The sequence below is a fragment of the Melospiza georgiana genome, chromosome 7 (assembly GCF_028018845.1).
Source record: "Melospiza georgiana isolate bMelGeo1 chromosome 7, bMelGeo1.pri, whole genome shotgun sequence".
NCBI lineage: Eukaryota > Metazoa > Chordata > Aves > Passeriformes > Passerellidae > Melospiza > Melospiza georgiana.
Genome location: NC_080436.1, coordinates 19,701,773 through 19,719,297, shown reverse-complemented (window position 1 = coordinate 19,719,297; position 17,525 = coordinate 19,701,773). Strand labels below are relative to the sequence as shown.

Here is a 17,525-nt window from a genome sequence, read left to right as displayed (position 1 = left end):
ACCAAATCCCTCCTTTTGAAAATCAAACTGAAGAATGAAATTTCTGTTGTGCACACCTTCCTGACAACAGTTTGGGTCATCAGGCAGGGCCAGATCTTTAACTTTTTAGTATGTGAGATAACAAAGTAAGAGAGAGCGAGCCACTGTCCTCAGGCAGCCCTAATCACTGCAGAGATGAGTCACCCTGAGAGCAAACCAGTGAAGGCAGGGACCTGGGGCTTAACTCAAATGCTGCAGGAAGCTATCAAGCTGTCCACTCCAAGGCACTCTCCTGTTGCAGGCTCTCTGTGTTGTCTCTAGTGCCTGTAACCTGCAGGTCCTGCCCCTCTTCTTACACCTTGGGCTGGCTTTTGATTCAGTGCCTGCTCTCCACCAGTGGCTCCTGCACTCCCACCTACCAGCAAAGTCTCCTCTCCAGAGCCTTTCATTTTCCAACAAATTATCTTTGTAACTTGCTCTGCCTGAAGATACTGTCTGCTACATACTGGATGAAAAACAGGTAAAAATCTGAAGAGGAAAGTAATTTCCTTTCCACTTTCCTACCTCTTAATTTTTTGGGTTTTTTTTAGCAATTGTGAGTGACAAACATTTGCAATCCAATTGCAAGTGCAGGGAGGAATATGCTGTGCAGACTGCATGGGAAGGAAACTGCAAGGCTGTCATTCTTAAATTTAATTTCAGGACGTGATTTCACAGGACTGAGGTGAACTGAAAAGGGAATGACTGGAAGCAACAGCTGAGCAACTTCTCAGCAGGGCATGCAACCAGAGCAGCCTCAGTCCTGTACATTTTAGTGATTTAAACACTAAAAAGTCAAACCTAGCAACACAACAGGCTTTAAACCATGACATCTGTTTAGAGGTTCTACAAGTTAAGTATGGACTGAAGGGTGGGAAAAAAAAAAGAACTACAAGACTGTAATGTGCTATTTCAAATGTTCCCATTTGTTGTAAAACCTCAGCTGTAGGAGTGGGTCAGTCTGGGTCCTACTGGGACTCCACTTTCCTTACTTTCCCCTGGAGTAATCCTTCAGGGTGTAGGAGAAACAGCTGTTCTCTGGAGCACTACCTGCTCTCAGTGTTAGCTGGATAATGTATGCATATTTGCTGCTACTAATCTCCCAATCAGTAAGTCTGATTATGAAGCCTTCACAGAATTGATTTAAAAGTCATCTTCGACTTGCAGTAAATTCCAATTAGTCACTCTCTGAAAGACACATTATGTAAGTTTAATCCAGTCACACAGTTCAGTCAACATCGTACAAATTATCTTTCTAAAAAGGGAAATCAATGCATTCCCATTTGTGGAGTAAGAAAGTGAAATTACTTCAGGAAAAAAAACAAACCCAAAACCAAACCCCAACCAAAACAGAAAAAATTCAAGTGAGGTTAAGATCACAGGTCCTAGAACAACCAGATTAGAGTTGATCTGTTGATCCTGAAGCCCACCTGCATTTCCAATACAATGGAATGTTTAGTTTTCTGAGCACCTGGCTCCAGTCTCAAACACATAATCATGTTTTCTTCAGAATGCATAGTACGCTGTAGGCTTTTCATTCTCAAATGGTGTTTTCATGCTGTTATGACTAAATATGCTTTTATTCTTGCAGAATATATATAAAATATGATCCCTTCCCTCCATTTTAATAATAACCAGCAGTATTTTGCAGGCAATTTTTAAAAACATCAAAGATTATGCCCTATTGTACATGTATTAAGAAACAAGACACTTGGGTTACTATGCAGTGAGCCACTGTACATTTTGCAGTATTCTGTTTCACTGTACAGCTAACTGAGCCAAATGCATATGCTCAGAAAATCCTTGCTTGTATGAACACTTTATGAGCATATTTTATGGCCTCAGTACATGATTTTCAAAAGCTAATCAGTCAGATTGTGAAACTGAGCCCAATTTCCTCAGTGCTGCTCTTGGTAGAAGTTTGTTCCAAGCTAAATATAACTTTCCCAGTCATGTCTTTCATGGGATTGTTCTGAAGGGAAAAGAGTAGCCCAAAATTTTACTTTTTAAATAAAAGTGGTGATAATCTGCTTTCAGTGAATTTTCTTCACTTGTAGAATGCTAACTCCAGGCATAGCCTCTGCTCACATCGTGTGAGCAGAGGGTAGGAATGCTATTAAAAGAAAGGTTCAGCCTGAAAGATGACATCTCAGAAGGTGGGTGGGAAGGACCATCACAGCCTCAGCCACCAGGGACTTCTCTTGCTGCCATTCCAACACAGCCACGCTCACCTGGCACATGGACACCTTCAGGCTCCCACAGTGCTCAGGCAGAAAGGAATCCTCAGGCAACAGCGAACCCTGCTTTCAGTCACCCACAGGGGAGCTGGGTTTAAGTAGTGGTTAAATGATGAAATCTTACTCCTGAGAAAAGTTCTGGTTTTTATAATAAAATTTTCCAAATGGACTGACTTCTAATTAAATCAGACCTTTCCCACCCCCTCCAGTGAAGTACTTATGACAAAATCTAAAGAAATGGCTACTTATATTTTTGATAAAAGCTTACGTGATTTCCGTAGCTGCTAATGAACATTTTTATATCTAGAATTTTAAAAGAAGTCTTTAAAAATGTTTAATTGAAAATTTAATTAAACAAATTCAGCCAGAATGTTGGCTTGACTTAAAGTAAGGCTGTTAAATAAACAAACAAACAAATAAATAAATAAATCCAAAGTTTAAATTATGGAAAAAATGTTGCCTGATATTGCTGCTAGAAATTACTGCATCAAAAGTGAGTTCCTTCAATGCTGTATTGTATAATACAATCAAAGTGAACAGGCATTATTTGGGAAGACTGTATGTTCCCATTGGTGTGCTTACCATGCAGAGCATACTCATAAAAAAAGCAGGGAGATCTTAAGGGAAGCCAACAGAAAAGTTTTTCTGTAGCTTTACTCCTAAAACCCACTGGTCACTGCAGCTGATTGTGATCTGGGTTTATTTTGCTTCTAGAGGCTGACAGGTTGTAGATTTGCTCCTGGCAGTTACTGATATGGGCCTTTGGAATGACAATTCCAATTGTGCACCAGCAAAGAGCACCCATGTGACTACTCCTCTCTTTCAGTTACTGGCAAGGCAAAAACAATGAATGGTTACTTTTCTGGGTAGTGGCACAAAAGCAAGGAACTTTTCAGTGGCAAATACAACTCATTCTTTTCCAACGAGGGACATATTTTGGTATATAACTATGGATCTAGACACAGCAAAAATAAAATAAAATTTTCTCAGTACCTTCAGGAAGAAGTTCTGCTTTTGATCTGCTTCTGGAGGACTTTGCTAATATCACATGACTTAGCTTTCAGGAAGGTCAGCAACTGACCCACCATGTACAGGTAATTCCAGGGGTAACTCCACACTCCATCAGTACAAATCCCACTGCAGGGGTGTATGTGGGCACGTGGTAGGGGCGTGATGTTGTAATCAACAATGGTGTTCACTGGGTTTTATAAGCTATAGCTACAAGTTCCTTTATGCAGCTTAAACAGTGATACAAGTCCTCACAGAGGAGCCAGAGAGATCGGTCTTGCAGCTACAAGGCCTTCAGGAAGAGAGGCTGATGAAACAAGGAGCTCTGCCTAGGGGAGCAACGCTCATCCTGGTCAGCAACACAGAAGCTGCTGTTCCTCAGCAGCTTCTCCATCTTGCTCCCATTGAGTCAGCATTTCCTGTTTCAGCTGGAGCACTGCATGTTCTCCCCATCCCTTTGTCTGGGATGTGTCTCCCTGCTGGTCCGCAGAGAGCTGTGCTGCTGTGACTGAGCTTCCACTGACATTCACTGCAGTGAAGGGTCACTCCAGAAAAAGCCTCTTGATTCATAATGTGTCAAGGCAGACTGTACTCCAAAAAGACCTTAAAAATAATTTATAAATGCCATGTGCCCTATAGGAGTGATAGCAGTTAAAATGTAATGCAAATTGGCAGCTGCATGAATGCTCCTCTTTTGGCAAATGCTCTTTATTACTGATATACTAAATTAAAGTATTGTAAGAACAAACCAGCTATTTAGACTAATTGTTCGAAACCACAAGGGACTGGTGGTTTTATTCCTCATCTGACCCATACTGTCATAAGGATTTCCTCAAATAAAAGGAAAGATAAAAATAAAAGAGAAGCTTAACCATACCCTTTGATGAGCAAATAAATATTACATTTTCTTTATAATATCCATTTAAGAATCTTACAGATAAAATAAATCTGTAGTCAACCTGTTATCTTTTTGTAACTGAAAATGTATACACTTAGGGATAATGAAAATAGTGTAATCCACAAGGTCTTTCTATTAATATATTTATTAGGTATTTTTTAATTTTTTCCTTGTGGAATAGGAGTTATGGCTACTGGTATAACATGGACAAATGGTATGGAAATTTTTTTTATTTCTCATCAATATTTTCTTACCTAATGTATTATACTTATTTCACATTAGTCTTGACTGGCAGTCTAATGCATCTAATACTAGCCTTCTTTTGTTCTACATGGTAATTCAATTTAGAGTAATTCAATGTATGTTATAATTGAAAACTGCAGCTCATTAATTTCTAAACACTCTTTGTATTTCAGACCACACCTGCTCCTTTGGCACAGCATCTATTTTGAATCCATCCACTTCTTCCTGAATAAGCTATGTTGCTATGGTACATGTGCTGTCACAGTTTCTTTCTTAATCATACTCTCAAGTCCATAATCATACTTATTTAGCTTAAATAAGAGTAAGAATCAAAAGTCTCCTAATCTTTCCTGAATTACCATTTGATTTGAACCGATGAGTCAAGGGGAAAACAATGTTTAACCTGAAGGAATACTAGAGATGTCAAATGGCTCTATGCAACGTGCTTGCCAAATGCACGATGGTGAAAACCTGCTTATGGACCACCTCCCAGCAGAAAAATTAAACAATGGGGTAACCCCCAGTGCTCCCCAGCACTCCTCAGGGACCCTGATTACCAGGTTTGTAGGCCCATGTGTGTCCATGGGCATAGCTGCACCAGTGGGTCAGGGTCTGTTCATTTTATACCGTGCAATTAGGCACACTTGAAAAATCAGATGGGCTGATCATCCTTCAAATGAGTCTCATGTGGACTCCCACTCCCTTGCATAAATATCTATTTAAATCAAGACTGCTTTGAAACCTGCAATGAATGAAACCAGAGTGGAATTGGCAGCAGAATTAGTCTGCTTCCAAAGTCACATTTTCAATTATTAACAAATTATCAGTTTATTTCCACCCATAAAGTCTTCTAATCCCTGATCACATTCTCGGAAAAGGCTCATTTCACTTTTGTTGACCAGTGTTCCAATTTTCTTCTCTCTCCTTTTATATATATGGTTCATCTTTCCTATTTATTCCCTCTAAGTTTCCTAATTAACATTTTAAAATGCTTCCGTCAGGAATATTTTTCCTATAACAGCAGTAAACATCCCATTTCCCTACAGAAAGCTATGACTATTAAAAATTCTTGAGACAGGCACTCAAGAAATCATAATCTCAAATGGTCAAACACAGCATCTTTGAAAGAAATTTAAATAACCACTTGATTTGAAAATTGAATGATTTTGAATGATTCAAAATGGGGCTGGCAATGTAACCCCCATCATAAATCTTGGCTATACAGAATATTTACCTTTCAAGGGAGAAGCACTGGCATGTGGACAGATCATACAACTTCTGTTAGAAAGAAGAGACTCAAGGGGTTTTTATTCTTTCCCCCCAGCAAGTCTGTGGTTCCTTACAACATAATGTTTAGCTGATGTCTATTTCCAGTTGAAATACACTAGTCCCAGGTTCCAGTCTACACCTGGGATTTCAGATGCGTGTGGTCTTGGACCAACAGCTTTTATTTTGAGTGCAGGTCACATCAAAGCTAAAATACTAAGTTTGGGGTATATTCGCATAACTTAAACTCATTGAAATAAACAAAATGTTTAACCAGCACAACTACTTCTTTCTTTCTTAGCATGCTTTTCATCTTACCTTGCAGGGCAATTTTTCATTTGTACTACCACCATCAACTAGCACTTTAAAAATGACACTGCTTAGAAGATTTCTACCACTGAGGCTGTGTGAATTTTCAACAATAAAAACAGCCCAAGAGAATGAACCCATCAGGTCCATAAAAAACTGTCCAGGAAGCTCTCAGCATGCTCAGCTTACTGAGCAGGGAGCCTGCCTTGAGAAGGAAGGCACACTGCAGCGTGGCAGAGGTGACAGGAAGCTCCCAGGCACCAGCTGTGATCAGTGCTAGCAAGGATTGGGATGGAGCTGGAGGCAACGAGAGCTGTCACTTAAGAGACTGAGCACTTTGAAATTCTGTGAAACATAACACAGGATACTTTCTGCAATTTTTGTGCATTTGCATTGAACATACTGCTACTCTAATCATCATCCAATTCACAGAAATGCCTGAATGCAAATGTAATTCACTATCATATTAACTTTGGGAAATGGCTTCAAGACTTCTCTAGCAATGTAAAATCATCAGAAATCTTCTACCAATAAACTATTTGACACATGATATAAAGCATAGAGCTTTAAAAATGTTTTACCATTACATGCAAAATGGAAATTGGGAACAGAGTCTTTTCATATTTTCACCGAATTCCTCCAATTCCCTCCCAAAAAGGGTAAAAGCTGCTTTCCTCTAAATGCTACTAATCTAATTCACAAATTGGAAAATATGAAAAAAATTATTAAATCACATACACCTATGACTAAGGCTTCATAGAAGATATTATACTCTGTGATACTAGCTCTAAGGTTCCTTAGGCAACTTATTTCTAACTGTTTAAGCTCTAAGAAAATGCAATAATAATCTCCACTACACAGCAATATAATCAAAGTGCATTATAATATGACCTCACTATTAGAAACACAACATCCTTTACTTATTCTGGAAATTATATGCAAGTTGAAATTGAGGAATATCAATACTAAAATGATGAAGATTAGAGCAACAGCTGAGAACTGAGAACCAGAAATTTCAGAGTGGTGATTCTTAACTTACTGAAACATTAGGACTGTAGGAACACTAGATGCCAGAAGCAACACTGTTTCTAACTGCTGATGCCATGCAGAAGAAAGGTTAAATATGGAAAAGTTTAATGTTCTAAAAGTTAATGATCAAAGAAAGTCTTTGCAAAACTGTCAAGAGTTGCTGTCTTTGCTGATGACAAGTGTGACAGGTTTGAAATAATAGGAGCAAGTAGTTTGTTGAGATTGGTAATAAAACTGCTCTCCCTACTTTGTTCAGTCAGAAAACATTCAGCTAGAGACTAAAATTAAGCATGAGAAGCTTTAGCTGAAAATATTTTTTTTTCTTGTGAAAGATTAAAAAGAAAGTAACAAGGACCAGAACAGATCAGCTTCTGTGGCATTTACCACAGGAAAAATGTTCTTCTTTTCTTTTACAGTCTAATACTTGTTTTAGGCATACCTAACTACTTCTCTTTCTGCTACTACCTCTAGAGCAAGCACTTCAGTCACCATGGGTTTTAGGCATTTGGTAACCACTTATGACAGGGCAATTATTAGTGGAGCAGATGTGCCTTCTCTAATGGATGGGGGGACACATCAAACCATCACAGCTCCACATCCTTTCCATCTCTGTAGAGAAGCCAAAGGACATGGATTTGTACTTGCAATCATGTAACCCATGTAAAATGCTTTCCCTGCTCCCATCTAGACACACAGAGAACAAACAGTAAGGAGAGAAAGGAGTTTATCTGAATAAAGAGGGAGATTACTGGAGAAAACACCTGTTAGTCAGACTCCTAGCACAGGTTTGACCTGGCTACACAGAACTGCAGAAGGCATAAAATGCAAGACATTTCAGATATTAGCTCACAACCAGAGGTGCTACCAGCTGCACTGCCCCAGCTTCTCCTTGAGCCTCTCATGTTCCACAAATGACCAGACCTGACCCTGCCCAGTTTATGAGATTGGACACAATCATGGCTCAAGGTGATTATCACCAGCTATACAGTGTCACATTATAAAGTTTAAGTGAGCTAAGAAACCTGTAAATAACAAAATTATCCTTTTATAGGGCTCTTAATTCAACAGTCCAGTCTGTTTCCTGTAGAAGTGATTAGTAATAGAAAATAATTAGGAGATGCCAGATGGGAGGGGGAGTTAAAAAAAAAGACCCCAAACTCACACAGCTAAGGAATGAGAACAACAAACGAGAGAGCTGCCAGCTAGCAACCCACTGCAGTCCCTACCATCCAGAAAGCCCTCTGCACAAGCAATAAATCAGAACCACAGCCTGCTTTAGAGGCTGCTCTGAGAGAGACCCACCTTTCCCTTCTGTGGCCACTGCATGGATTATTCAGTTGTGAGAAGGCATAAAAAGTCAAGGGTAGCTACAGGAGTTTTTTAAAATTAGGGGGAAAGAAGAATGTAATTTACTTGTATGTGTCTATGTGGCTTCCTCACTGTACCTCTAGGTGGCCTTTTGGGAAGCCTGGAGTGTAAGGCCCAAAGGGAAGGTCAGCAGCAGACTCCTACAGCATGCTAGGACTGAAGTCACAACAGCTCTCCATTGCTACCCAGAGTTGAGCTGGTGCTCTGTGTTTCCATGTCCCAGCTACTGAGGTCCTCTAGGGTGGGAAAACTGGTTCTCACCTGAAGAGTGCCCAAGGAAAGCTATCCTCTTTGGCTCTTCAAGAGCAAAGGGAGAGTCCTGCCTCTCTCCCTGTGTGTCTTCTTGTACCAGCCTATCCCAGCTACAAAACAAAGATATTTCTGCCAGTACATGTAAGAGAGGCTAGGGCTATATAATACTTCTTGAAGGGCATTAAAAATGTAGCCAGATCCAAACCACCAAGTATAGAAACCCTGAAAAGAACTGAGGTGAGGGCTTCACACTGACTGACCTCACAACACCCAGAAACACAGGAAAGGAATAACAGTTTATTCACTGCTAATGGTTTCATTTTATCAGTAACAACACAAGCATTATGCTTCAGAATTAATTGCACAGCAACTGTACTGCTTTACAGCCTTTTTAACAGCTCTGCACACTATTCATCGTACAAAGGCTCAATCAGGCACAGGGCATATGCTGAGGGTAATTACTCACCACACTTCTGCTGAGGGTCTCGTGTGTGAGTCTGAAAGAGTAGCTGCACTCCATTTCACATGGCAGCTGCCTGTCTCAGTATAATTTGACACCAAACTTTCTGAAGACTATATCTTTGTGTACACATCTCACATGTCAGATCATAAAAGAGCCACACTTCACTGAAAAGGCAGAATGTAACTTGAAAGGTCAACTCAGCAAGCAGTGAAGAGACTTGTACCCATGACAAAAGGCAGGATGCTGATCCTCAACAGTGTTTACCTTCAGACCACAGGGAACACCTCTACAGGAGTAGCATAGCAACAGGAGGCGCAGTCTCTGCTTGAAATGCAGGCTGACCTGAGGCACAACTCACTGTCTGCAGGCTGTGGAGCCTTATTTGTTCTGACCCTTGTAATACTGGACCAGCAACATGCAATTGGGCTACCAACACAAGCACACAGCTTCTACTTCCAGTTAATCCCCCCCATTATGGGGTAAGCATTACTTTAATGTGCTCTGGAGGTGCAGACACACAGACATAGGCAGGCAAGTCCTGCAGGCCCACTGGAATCAGCCAGGAGGCACTTTGCAACCTGTAGGAATTAACTTGAGCATGGCTGGGCATGAACCAGGGCTGGCACCAACAGACGAAGAAAGAATTTGTCCTGCAACAAACAGGAGAACTATGGGACAGTGCTTAACACTGGAGGTCCAGTTACAGACCCTTAAAAAACAAGTTTTTCTTCCTAATTTATCTTTTACAAGCATGAGATACTGATAAGAGTAAACTAGATGTTCTGTGTGTGACCTGGGGTTTAAATTAGCTAAGTGCATGCTTCATTTGGAAGCTCTGAATCTTAAAACAAAATCAGTTTATATGAGTGAATCAATTTTACTGCCATAATGAACACAAATAAGGGCTTGGGTTACTCTTGGTGATTCTAAGTAGAAAAAGCACTCTGCAGTTTGGAGAAAAGAACTTGCTTTGTACTGATATCTATACACTGGGTAACATGCACTTAACTCTCCTTTCCTGGGTATTGATAAACACAGGGTTAAGTTAAAACCATATATGTTTGTAAAAATGCATTGTAACCATTTGCAGTTTTAGTTTGGCCCATATGTGCCATGTATAACACTGTACATGACACTGGTTCCCTACCAACAGAAATGCTAATGCATAGAAAGGAAAGATAAGGAAAACTGAGTCTGGGGCAATCTCCTCTGAGCATGATGTTGCTGATATGCTGGAGCAGCTACCTAAAAAGTAGGCTTGTCTTTCATCCTGCTAAGAACTTTCTCAGAATTGACAAAATTGTCTATGCTTTGAAGTCTCTGCTGAAAGATGGGCTAAACCCAGAAGAAATAAATAGAAGTTTCTGCCTTCCACAGAGTTATGTTTTATTTATAAATTACATTAAAGTTAGAGAGTGATTGTCATGGACACCCGCGCAGGGACTGGAAAGGAACATTTGTGAGAAAAGAGTTGACAATCTCCTCCAGTTAACCCATGGGATTCTTCAGTGCTCAGTGTCCTGCATCTTTAAATGTGCTTTAAGGTAAACATTCATTAGCTGCACTTCTAAAAACATGATTGCCCTTGTTACAGCTATGGCTTGTTTAGATGCTGTGTACATTATACACCCATCTTTGAAGTTAATTCAAGTAAATGGAAAGATTTCAAACAACTTCCAGCATCAAGATTGCTTCAGCCCTCAAAGCACACTTTGCTCCCTGATTATTAAGACCAGGTCTTTTTGAGCCCTATCAGTTCCAGAATTGGCATTACTGGGCACCAAACAGTGCTGTTCAAAGCTCTGTGCCTCTATCACAGGCCTGGATAAGGGTGCCTGTACTTCCATGCCAGCCACTGCAACTCCCTCAGCTACAGCCTCTCATGTGCTGTCCCCAAAGATAAAATAAGCTGTGGTGAAGGAAAAGTTTAAGTAGATCTTACTAACAGATTTGACTGAGACCAAAGGTAGAAAAATAGTAGTGACATTAATGAAAATAGAAGTGTTAATTTAAGGCTGGAAAGTAAGACTGGTTCCTCTGCAAACACCTGAAAGTATAACCCTTGATTCTGTATGTGGAGTCTATTACAAATTTATTAGAAATGTACACAGATCACACTTAACTTTGTCATCTGTATGATCTTTGGAGGCAGGTATAAAAGCATGTCTCCTACTAAAATTATACAGATTGACATTTTCAGATCTCCTTGCACAGAGTTGCAGAAAAATCAGCCTTCTTCACTATAGAGGAAAAAATGGTATCACCAGCTAAGGTAATTGAAAACAGAAAAAGACGATTGCTTTTGTTGGGTGACTGCTGCCACAAACCTTCTCTCAACTCTTTCCATCTATAGGAATTGAATGGAATGTAGTACAGTCTACAAGAGGTCTTTAATTGATTTACAGCCACTGAGTTTCTCGAAGAAATAGCACATATCACTAAAGTAAACATGAACAGATGTGATTCAGTTGCTATCCTAACATTTACCCCAGGATTTCATTTTGAAAGACAGGATAACTCATAACTAACGATTTCATTTTTTCATAACAAATATTAAATCTTGAATCAATCACTCATACAACCTCTTACATATTATACATATTATAAAGAAATCAAAAACATGTCAAAAGGAAAAAAGAATGTTTTGCGAGGCTTTAAAGAAGGACTTTGATTTATGTTTCTAGATATTCTCTAATTTCTGAGAGCTACCATTTTTATAGGGTGTTTAGAGCAGGGTATCTGCTCTAAGGCCATAATTGCCTTTGAGAGTACAGAATGTTCAGAGACCCATCAGTATTCAAAGCACAGGAGGAATACTAAATCTTATGATACTGGCTATTATTTCCACTTCCACACTAGGTCATATAGATTGAATCCACATGGGAAATCCTCTTTTAAATCATTCTTAGCCCTCTCTTAATGCACAGACCATGATGGCCCCACAACTGAGTTCTGAACAATTTGCAGACTGTTTTGGGAACCAGCATCACCTTTTTAGCACAACAGCTAAAAAGTCTACTTGGGACATTCAAGTAGGACAAGCACTCTCCTGTTTTCAGTCCTCCTCCTCCAGTTATGTCTTGACTAATTAGTAATTGCTTCAGAGGTTAGGAAAAGCATTAAATTATTACCCAGGAATTTAAACTTTTAATGTACACTTGTACATGGTATGCAGTTATATTCTTTCTCATTAATCGTGAAGCACATGCTGTGCAGTGGATTATATTTTCCCATCAAAAACTGCATCTTAAATCATGCCACAATATGGTCTCTTGCACAACTCAGGAGTATTGCAATTTCTGTCTTACAATCCTTATCTAATGATTGCATAAGTTTTGACTTTTCATCTCTTTCAGTCTTTAAATCTTTCCCCTTTATTAGGGCTCCTTTTTAATATATTGCAAATGAAAAGTGTCACCCAACACATACTGAATTCTTCTACCATACATTAATTACAGAAAGAGCAGGGAACAAATGAAGTATTCCAAGTGCCTGCTGGGAGGCATCTAACACAAAATGCAGCATTTCCTGCTACTGCCCCACACCAAACTGAAGACTGGGTGAGTGCCCTTTAATATTTCATTCTCAAGCTTGGGGTGTATTCTCTAGCTGCCCAGTTTCCATGGCAGAAAGTGAGACTCCATTCCCAGCAGCTATTCCACAGGCTCTGACTGGGTTTGTGTCTCTTCTTTCCTTCTGAAGGACTTATATTCCGTGCACCTCCCACACATGACTGGGCAACAGTCACAGGCACAAATTTAGATTTGTATCTGAACAGCCTCAGAGCCTGCAAATCTGGGAACATATTTTGGCTCAGGATGGTCAGATGATCATGTTAAAGACCCAGACTTCTTTCTCTCTTTACAGAGGAAGAAGCATACAGTGCAGGGAGAAGCTGTGCATTACAAAACTGATAAACATGCATTAATTGCCAGACGCTGTACACACTGAGGAAATTTTCATCCTCACCATGGGGCTAATAGGCACACAGATCTTGCTGCTTGGGTGATAAAACAATGGGTTTTTTCCATGTTGAACTCTGAACAATTTTCTTTGGTTCATTGCAATTCAATGATATTCTCTTCATGTTGGACAACAGGAATCAACCTGCCAGCTCTGCCACCAAAAAGGAAGAAAAACTACTCGACCTATTTATAAACAGCTGCTTGTTCCAAATGCTGAGATTGCTGGTGGGATAAGGTGCTGGTCATGGGGCTGAATGCCTTGCTGGGTGAAGTGACATGCAGGAAAATCTGTGCCATCTTCCCACCCAAACCCTGAGAGGTGCAAAGACAGCCAAGATGTCACCTCTGTGCCACTCCACGGTGACAAAGACCACACTGTACTGTCCCCATGCAGCCACAGATAGCAACCCCAACTGGACCATCACTCAAAAAGTAAACTGAAAACTCCACATTTGCCTATCCTGTGATGTCTGTGGGCCTCAGTGTGTTCACATCAATAAAGTTTCAAGACAAAATAAAGAAGAGTATTAAAACCTGGGCTTCAGGACTGAAGACACCACTGCTGTTGAACTGTTTAGTGGCTGAAGCCCCTTTAGTCACTTGTAAATTCCAGATGAAGGGAGTGGGATGCTGAGATTACCTATCTAATCTGTTTAAAGGTTTTTTATATAAAATTTCAATCTTTGACAAATATTCAATAGTCCTTAAGCTATTTAATGAAAAATGTTTCAAAACAGATGGTGAGTGACATAACACAATGAGTGGAATCCATGGAAAAAACCAGCATTCTTCAACACTAATCATTGAAATCTCTTTACTATGAACACTGTTTCATCAATCTAAAAAGATGTAACAGAACAGAGTTCTGCTGTCACTTGAAAGTTTATAAATGCAGGAAAAGTTAATTTTACCAAAGAAACCCGAAGTGGTAACTTCCAGAAGACTTAAAGAAGATTTTTACCCAGGCTTTGCATTATAATAAACTGTCTATGATAATATGCAAAAAGAATCCTTTTGAAACAGCAGGCTGGAAGCAGTGGCTGTCAAGAACTGTAAGTGATAACTCACCCCTCTACTACTGCTACCTAACAGGCGAGAAATTGGATATTAAATGTGGTCAGCTAGCTTCACTATCCCAGCAGTATTTCTTTTGTCAAAGTGATCTGATAACAGTCAAGATTCATACTTTAAGCTAAGTTGGGTGCTTCATCTCTCAGCAAATTCAGTGCAGAATGACAGATTCTGCCGGAGGAGGATTTGAGGGGACCAAAGCTATGAGCCTCTCTCTCTGTGGACTCAGTATGGAGCTTAGTTTCACTGTAATAGCCATGTATGCTGGAAATTGTCAGTCAGACCTTTCCTCCACATCCACAAAAACTAAAATCACACATTTCTGATTGGAGAGACAAAAGATCCCAACTAAGGTTAGCATTTCTTCTACGCACTATGAGCATATTAGATAGATAGACATAATGTATATCATCCTGAAGTTTGTGAAATAGGGAAGCATATCAGACTATTATACATGCATTAACACCTACAGGTGTGTAAAAATACCTTTTTAAAATACTTTCATTTGTCAGATTTTCAATAAACAAAGTATTTCATTTAACAAAATGGAATTTACATTATGGATTCCTTTTATGTTTAGTCCCTGAACCACAAATAAAATTTCAGGCAGCTGCTTTGTCTGCCCAGTACATTCCCAACCTCCCTTAATTCACTAGTTCTAAGATTTCTTCCTTCTTACTTTTTCTTTTATAATCCAGGATGCAATTACTTCTCAGCTGATATTGCAACTCTCTGAAGAGAGCAATCCCTCTTTGCAAGTCTGGCTGAGGCCAAAAATAGCTCTGTCAGCTTCTGACAGGCTGAACTTAGCCAAGGGAAATGTTTTAACATTTTATCAACTTAATGAACAGTCTTATTTATAATGTGGACAACTTTACTGTTATTATATGCAGACTGCTGAATAGGTTATGGAATGCATTTGTTTGGGGAAATCTGAATATATTAAGAAATAAAATGCAATTGTCTTATATACTATAAACAATTTAAAGATTAAATATTCTTCGCCCATTTGAAGTAAAGGAGTGGCTTAATGGTAACATCCATAACTATAAAAAGACCTGAAGAATTACAATGACAACTAACCTCCAAATAATGACAATTTGCAATATGCAAAAATTACCATTACAAAATTCTATAACCAGTTTAAATATTATTGTTAATGTAACACTGGGAATAACTATGCAGACTAAATAGCTGCAGAAACCTTTAGTACTTAGAGGGGAAAGGTTAAAAGTACAAAAGAAAAAGTCTAACAGAAAAAAAAAAAAGTGGGTTAACAATTGCTTACCCTCTTTTCTGCTACCTCATCCTCTCCTGTAGACTCTTTGCCATCATGTTCATCTCTCAGGGTTGGCATATGCTTTTTGTGTGCTGGCTCTCTGTTTAAGGTTGTATATCCTATGTGTTCATAAATTGGATTAATTGTCATCTTGGAAATGTATTCAGCTGCCTTCGTTTCAATATAAAGAGTAATCAATCCATCTGTCACCAGGTCATGGATGGACTCAAAACGTTTCTCCCCAACAAAGTGTTTTCCATCGTAGTAGAGTCTGAAGTTTCTGGTTTGACTTCCAAATCTGCCTCAATGAAATGGGAAAGTTGTTTTTTTTAAAGAACAGTAAGCAGAATAAATAAGAGTAAGCAAGCCTTTGCAAACAATTAAAAACACTTTATCACTTAAAGCTGTGACTGTGCTCTGTGTCTGGTCCAGCCGAGCTGGGGAATTACTACTTAGCACAGATAGGAAGGAGAGATCAACAACTGCAGAGAGATAGCCAAAACAGTACTGTCCCAGAAGGAGCTGTTTGTTCTGGTATTCTTTTAGCCTTTCCATTATCTATGGAAAAACTGAAAAATTACTTCACACTCCTTATGGCTTTTTTTAGTGCTTTGCTACTTTATCACTGCAGTGAATTGGCTTGGCTGTGCTATGAGGAGCTCTCATAACAGAGCCCTCTATTAGAGCCGATCAATCCGCAGCTCTGATGCTGTCTCAGACCTCTGCTCCCCTGCTTGCTGCAGGAAGAGGCCATTCAAGGTTCAGCTGAGCTCCAGTGCCAACAATTACACTGAAGCAGAACTGCTGCCAGAACTCGAGCAGCACAGGACAAAATGGCACAAGGGCAAGCATTCTTTATTCCTGGCCAAAGGCCCAGGACTAACTCTTCAAGCTTTGTACAAAAGTCCTTCTGTGTTCTGCTTGTTAAGTCCCAAGCTTCAGGCAAATCTTTGTAATATACACGATATATAACACGAAAGCTATCCAACACCAGCCATTCTGCATCAGGATGGAACAGCATTTTGATGCAGGCTCTTAGCAACCATAAGAATGCTCAATTTACCTGAACAGCAGCATATTTTTAAAAACTGCACTTAGAATCTGCAACCATTTTCTGCCTCAAAGCAGTATAAACATGTGAAAACACACTAGTGTTTGCACTTGGCAACATTTCCTGTGGGGAAGATGGAGGCAAGAAGCTGCTTTCACAGCTCACTCCAGTGCCTTCTGTGGTCAGACAGCAGCGAAGGTATTGGCCCCCTTATGAGGTCACATGTGCCAAATAAGTTTTAAGAACTAAATTTGAAAGGATGGATTGGTTTCACTTTACAATCAAATGCTTCATTGGAGATGTTAAGGAACACAGTAAATAATGATACTTTGCTGAAGTGGCTCCTCTGCTCAGCAGGGCCTTGCCAAACAGGGGGAAGCATAATTTTAGACCCTGCCTCCGGTGAAATGTGACATTCTTCTTGCCAATATGGACAAAAAATAGATGGTTCTAGAGTCTGTATTTTTTTTCTCTGTTCTACATCAAAATGCCAAACCTTCCCATCACCCTATCAATAGTTCTGACAGTGACTGCAACTTCAGACACTGCTACTTCTGCAAAACACTCAAACATAAATGGAATCTGCATCCTGCTCAGTAAGGAAAGGGGACACAATGTGTAGGAACTATGTGGGCATTTTCCTGCAGATTAACTGGTACTTCCATGCATATTTTTATGTCATACAAACTAAAAGGTCATTGAATCAAACATGAGTAATTCCAAAATGACAGAAAGAAATACATTTTTACCCAATGCTAATTTCATCAGAAGATGCACTTCTGAGTAAATACAAGTCATACAGAAAGCAGAAAGATAATGTCCTAAGTTATAGCAGGAGGGGCAGATGTATTCAGACTTACTTCTCAGGACACCTTTATACTCAACACAGTGTATTGCAAACAAGCTTTGACCACGGGATGTCCTCTTTATGCACCCTTGACTGTCAGAGACGTCCACATGAGCCATGAGTGCTCAGCACTTTGCAGCGCCAAAGCGAGCAACCTTCACTGTCATCTGCTCAGGTCAGTGGGAATAATGCACACTGAGCACACACAAGCACCTTGATGG

At 39.7% G+C, this 17,525-nt stretch overlaps 1 protein-coding gene across 3 annotated transcripts in view; it reads right to left on the bottom strand.

Annotated features, from left to right (window-relative positions):
- The window catches only part of CHN1 (chimerin 1), a 91,010-nt gene that overhangs the window by 31,178 nt on the left and 42,307 nt on the right, over positions 1-17,525 (bottom strand). For all 3 annotated transcript variants that reach the window (XM_058028339.1, XM_058028341.1, XM_058028342.1), the window contains one exon: positions 15,416-15,704. In XM_058028339.1, coding sequence (XP_057884322.1) covers positions 15,416-15,704 — 289 coding nt within the window. The remainder of the gene's footprint in view (positions 1-15,415; positions 15,705-17,525) is intronic.